This window comes from Olea europaea, chromosome 14 (assembly GCF_002742605.1).
Source record: "Olea europaea var. sylvestris chromosome 14, O_europaea_v1, whole genome shotgun sequence".
Lineage (NCBI taxonomy): Eukaryota > Viridiplantae > Streptophyta > Magnoliopsida > Lamiales > Oleaceae > Olea > Olea europaea.
This window is the reverse complement of record NC_036250.1, coordinates 11,052,604-11,058,149: the sequence shown is the minus strand read 5'-3', so window position 1 is coordinate 11,058,149 and position 5,546 is coordinate 11,052,604. Positions and strand designations below refer to the sequence as shown.

Here is a 5,546-nt window from a genome sequence, read left to right as displayed (position 1 = left end):
TTTGGTTAGTCAAACTGAAAGGCTATTAAATGATCAAATTGTAACAAAATTTAGTCCCTATTTGGTCCCTTTTTTGGAAATAAAAATAAGTGGAATAGTATTTATTTTTATTTTTTTTTATCGAGTGGTTGAAAAAGAAGAAAAAGTTTTAAGTTTATGTGTAATATTATTTTATGGACGATCGTGTGATTAAAAATAGGAGAGAGAAAAAATAAAATGTAATAAAATTTAATATAATGAGATTTCAAACCGACCTTTCATTATAAGTTTAGCAATATTTAACCCCATATCGTTTAGACAAAGTTCTCGTGTGTATCACTATTAGTACCTTGGACTCATTAAGGTCGTTGAGACTGCTGTTCTCGGCGCATCATCTTTATCAAAATAAAAATTATTCATTCCGCTCGAGCATAGCTCTAGTGCCGTCTTCCGTGAAATAGAAAGATGAAGAAATTAGGAAGATGAAGAAAATATCTGATTGGACAAAAGGTAAAACAAATTTGATGAAATGTTGAACAGAAGAATTTGATTGAAAAAACTTAAGGAATTAGTTGCTATAATGAACAAAGATTGAGGAGTTTAACTGCAATTACAATTTGGGACGAATTTTTGAATCCCAAAAATTGTTTTTTTCTTGATGGAAATCAAAAGCAACCATCATTTTTTACGAGCCCTCTTACTGGTGGAACCCACAGTCCCCTTCAACAGCTCTTTTTTTGCTCAAAATCCACTAAAGAAGCAAAAACAGAAAGTCCCTAAGCCCTTTTTTTATATCCAAAATGTATTTTAAAATAGTGCTTTGTTGGAAAATGAGTGGTCAAAAAATAAGAAAAAATTATGAATTTACATGTAATATTATTTTATAGAAAAATATATAGTTCAAAAAGAATTTTGAAAAGAATTAATTTTTGAAAAAAATGGGGACTAATAACATTCCAGAAGGTGTACATGTGGCGATATTTTAATAGAAAAATAAAGGATTAAGTCAATAGTCACCCAACTTTATACTCAGTGTCGTCATGATCACTGAATAATACTATTTGTACAATTTCGGTGTACAAAATAATGATGCACCCCTAACATGGAGGGAAATCCACACATAATGCCTTTGTTTGAACCATGTTATTTTCATAAAAATGCATTTTTGAATAACGTATTGATGAAAATTGTATAGTTAAAAAAAAGTTTTGAATTTGCGTGTAATATTATTTTATTGAAAGATGAGTGGTTGAAATGATGTCAAATCGCTGTTGAAGAATGCACTTTTTGAAAAGAATGTAGGTCAAACATGACTTATAAATTATGTACTGACTCCCTCCATGTGAGTAGAGTGTCAACGATTATGTATACAAAAAGTGTATGTATAGCATCATTTGATTTTGTCTTTCGTTAACCACCCGACTTTATACTTTCCAACTTTATGCATTGTGGAAAGGGTGGCCATGGTGGATTTATGCCAAAAAGAAATGGAAAACGCTTTTCAAATGAAACCCTCGTTATTGAAAAATACTTCGACAGGATGGTCGCACTGCCACGTCCAATGCCGAGGTGCCACATCAACATGTGGCCCACACGCCTCAGGGGTGGGTGACAGGTGGCCCTCCCTTATAGGACTCCTATCGAAGTAATTCTCCTCGTCCTCTCTCTTCTTTTCTCCCCAAATATCTCTCTCTCTCTCTCTCTCTCTCTCTCTCTCTCTCTCTCTCAGAGCAGCAGGCTGAAGAACGGTAAGATATATGGCCGGAAACCAGGTTAGTATCTAGGACCCTCGACGGTGGCGACACAGTAATTAGTACTCCGTTTGGCGTCTTTCTCTTCTTTATTCTAAAATCTGTAATTGATGTAATTTCTTCTAAATATTTTGAAGTTAATTGTTTCAATGGTCACTGAAGTTAAGTCCACATTTTTAATTGATCACTGAAGTTTAAAAAATTGAATTTTGGTCACTGAACTTAAGTCAATATCTTTAATTGCTTACTAAACTTGAGTTCATGTCTTTGATTGCTCACTGAAATTTTAATTGCAAATCGACTTAATATTTGAAAAGTTTGTACATTAATTCGCATTAATATTTCCTCCTCACATGAATGCTGGAACGAGCATCCTTTGTTGTACACACACAAATGAGAGACAAATTCAGTAATATATTTTAATGTTCTTCTTCTTCATCATAGTGAAATTCATTAAAGAAAAGTGATCCTAACTCTCGTGTTGAATATATTTTATACTTTGGCTTTTCAATTTCGTGTAGAAATATCAGACATTTAAAACATAACAAAATCCAGTCACATGGTAAGTTAATCCCAAGGTACATTCTTCGTTGATAACAAAATCCAGTCACATGGTAAGTTAATCCCAAGGTACATTCTTCGTTGAACTTCTTCAGTTCCTCTCGATTCAAAAGAAAAACAATCTCCAAAACAAACGACAAGAAAAATGCCTATTCCGCTTGGATTTGCCTCTGGAGTATGTGCATATATATATTTTGGAATTTTCTTCGTTCCTTATGAATCTTGATGGTTCAATAAAAACAATCTAACAATGAAATTTACTGTTTCAATCAAAATCTTCGTTTACAAACAAAACCGATTTCATTCAAGCAACCCTTTGTAGACAGCTAAAGAGTCGAAGAAGTATGAAACCATGCCACAAGGATACTGACCATCCCTTTCTACCCCAAGAACCAGACTTCAGCAACGGTGCATCAACCATGTTAATAAAGATACTTCAGCTCATGAAATAACTCCTCCAAGGAGAAAAACATTAGTAAGTTAACTTTCTCATAAAATACAATGCAGTAACTTGAACACTCACATTGATAATCTTTTTCAGCAAAAGAAAACACGTACTATATCCATGCCGATTATGGAACTGAAACCGCTAACATGTAGATCTAGATAAGCTCAGTTAATCCATATCTTTCGGCAACATTGTACATAACTAATTTATCCCACACCGGGCCAAAAAGTTGGTTCCCGCCAATCATAAAGGTAACAGACCATGAAGAGAGAATCACAGCAAACGCCAAGAAGCCAATTGCTGATCCAACAACATCTGTACAAAAGGAAGAATCAGTAAATGAACTTGAGATGCTACGGTTTATTTTAACCCCTCCCCTCCTAAACCCAAAGAAAAATTTACAGTTAGGAGAATATGAAAATGTGGATGGAGAATTTCTTATAATTGTTGTTCATGTCTTCTCTTTCCACTGAGATGTCTGGTATCAGTCAAGAAGTCTAAAAGGGAAGAGCGGTTATCAGTTGTCGCAGCCAGATAAGAAGAAAAGGCAGCATCAGGGCTTACTTACTTTCCCTACCAATTTCAAGGTTATAAAAAGATTGTTTTGAGGTGATCAAATTAGTATATGAGACAAAAATACGAAACTTAAAAGACAAGTCCAATCATCCGTTTATTGTCCTTTCTAAAAGATAAGGTTTTCTATACACAAGATGATCAAGTCCAGTATAACAACTCGGAGATTTTTTTATGTGGAGACAAAACAGTCCAAACCTTTAAGCAGTATCTTGGACTGTGCATAACTCGAGAAAATCAACAAGGAGTATTTGTCCAGTCATAGAGGTCAAACCATTTCTTGAAGAGCATGGTAGAGCTGAGTTTATGCATTAATTTCAACTACTGATCTCTATTAAAAACAATATTAACATTCTTATACATACTATAAACCACTCAAAACATATAAATCATCCAATACTCGTAAAAACTTCAAACGATTAACTTTCTTAACCAAACCCTTCAAATTAACTGAAACAAAAAGCACGCAATAATACATACAATGATTTATAAATTGTTTTAGAATTCATCCAAAATCTAGTTTCATTTATAAATATCTAAACCAAGAGAATTATCTATTCCATCAAATATTGTCCTTTGCTTCCAAATGTTTTCAGACTCGATGCCAACGTTGTGTTGTTGATAAAGCTAATGTTATGAGTAGAGGTAGACAAAAGAATTATAAAAAATAAACATCATGTGTCACGAGCTGAACTAATGCAAGAAAATGTCTTGACCGGTGACATTCTTAAAGCAACAGGTCTACCTAGTGACAATCTGTTTTGGTTTGTTAATTGCTTATTGTTTGGTATAAAATGTGTGTGCTTTGTATTTTAGAAAGGAGAAAGAAAGTGTAATGGTAACAAGTGAAAACAAAACCCCTTGTGGATAGGATAAGCTGAGAGTTAATTTGTGTAAAAGTGAATGATCACATCACATACTATGCCCAGTAGCAAAACTCGTAGAAAAGACAACGAGATTTTAGCATTATTAGCAAGGATACTTCCACGCTCGTTTTGAACTTGACTCGAGAGCTAATAGTTAGTTTTAAGTGTACATGAAGGTAAATCACTCTACTTCCATCTACTAGATTCTTAAAATGATTTACTTAAGAATCGTCTCTACACAAACAACTATTTACTAATCCAATAAAAATGTTCTTAATCACCAAGTATACACCATAGTTTTATATCCAATTCTTTACCAATTTATGGAACTTAGGGAGCACGCAAGGGGGGTGATTACAAATTCCCTTCAAAATTTATATCCCAGAACAAAACATCCAGAACCACATAAAATTTCCTATCATAATCCGCATTTCGCACAAACACTTTCTTAAGAGTGAATTTCTAGGCTAAACACTAGACACCCTAAAGATCATTTTACATATTAAAGACCACTAAAAAAATATAAATCGTCCAATACTCTTCAGAACCTCAAATGGGTAACTTTCTTCACCGAACTCTTAAAAATTAACTTAAAGAAATGCATGCAGGTAAATTTGCATATACAGAGATGGGAAGGCTTACAGCGGCGGAATAGGGCGTGGGAATTATGAGAATTCGGGTGGCGAAGAACGGGCCAGAAATAGAAGCAATTGACCGCCCAAAGGAAAGGAAGACAGAAAAATCCGAAATTGAAGAATCTACGAGCGTAAGCTACTGAATCCTGATATGAGAGCCCCAATGGACCATCGATTGTGGGCCACTTAGCCGGACCTGTAATTCTTCTGGATGGGGTAGAAGTTAAGGGGTTGCTCTCATCGGCGGCGCCCGGGATGGGAAGAGTAGTGGTGGTGGTGGGTAGATCGGAGGAGAGAGGATTCGAAATTTCTTCCATTTTTCTGCAAACAAGTCAGTACCAATACGGTATTATACTTTATCGACCAATCAAACCAAGTAGAACACAATAAATTAGTCTTTTTAACATTTGACGGGAATTAAAATTAAATTTTTAATAAATTTTAATAAAAGTCGGTGAAATGTACGTCGATAAGTTTCCCTTTTAATTTAGGAAAAATTGACTCATTGGTATACAATTTTTTGCTCTGATAAAAATTGATTATCCATGTTTCTTTATATATTTCTACAATCCACCACTCTTTCACATATTTTGTCGAATCTACAAATATTAATCACTTATCTATCATTTATTTTACATTTGACAAAGATGCTACATATATAAGAGCAAGTGCTAAGGAGACTACCAGAATGTCAAGTCACAGATTTTTATTGGACTTTGCACAAAAAAAGATT

General features: G+C 34.1%; 1 protein-coding gene across 2 annotated transcripts; it reads right to left on the bottom strand.

Annotated features, from left to right (window-relative positions):
* Nucleotides 1-2,293: 2,293 nt before the first annotated feature.
* On the bottom strand, nt 2,294-5,187 carry LOC111409146 (probable gamma-secretase subunit PEN-2). Of its 2 annotated transcripts, XM_023039108.1 has the most exons (3): nt 4,821-5,187; nt 2,850-3,054; nt 2,294-2,746 (listed from the first exon to the last, which is right to left on the bottom strand). In XM_023039108.1, the coding sequence occupies exons 1-2, from the start codon at nt 5,128-5,130 to the stop codon at nt 2,894-2,896; spliced, it is 471 nt and encodes a 156-aa protein (XP_022894876.1). In that variant the 5' UTR covers nt 5,131-5,187; the 3' UTR covers nt 2,294-2,746; nt 2,850-2,893. The 2 variants fall into 2 exon arrangements, with proteins under 2 accessions (XP_022894876.1, XP_022894875.1); XM_023039107.1 differs by having other exon boundaries at nt 2,537-3,054.
* Nucleotides 5,188-5,546: the final 359 nt, after the last annotated feature.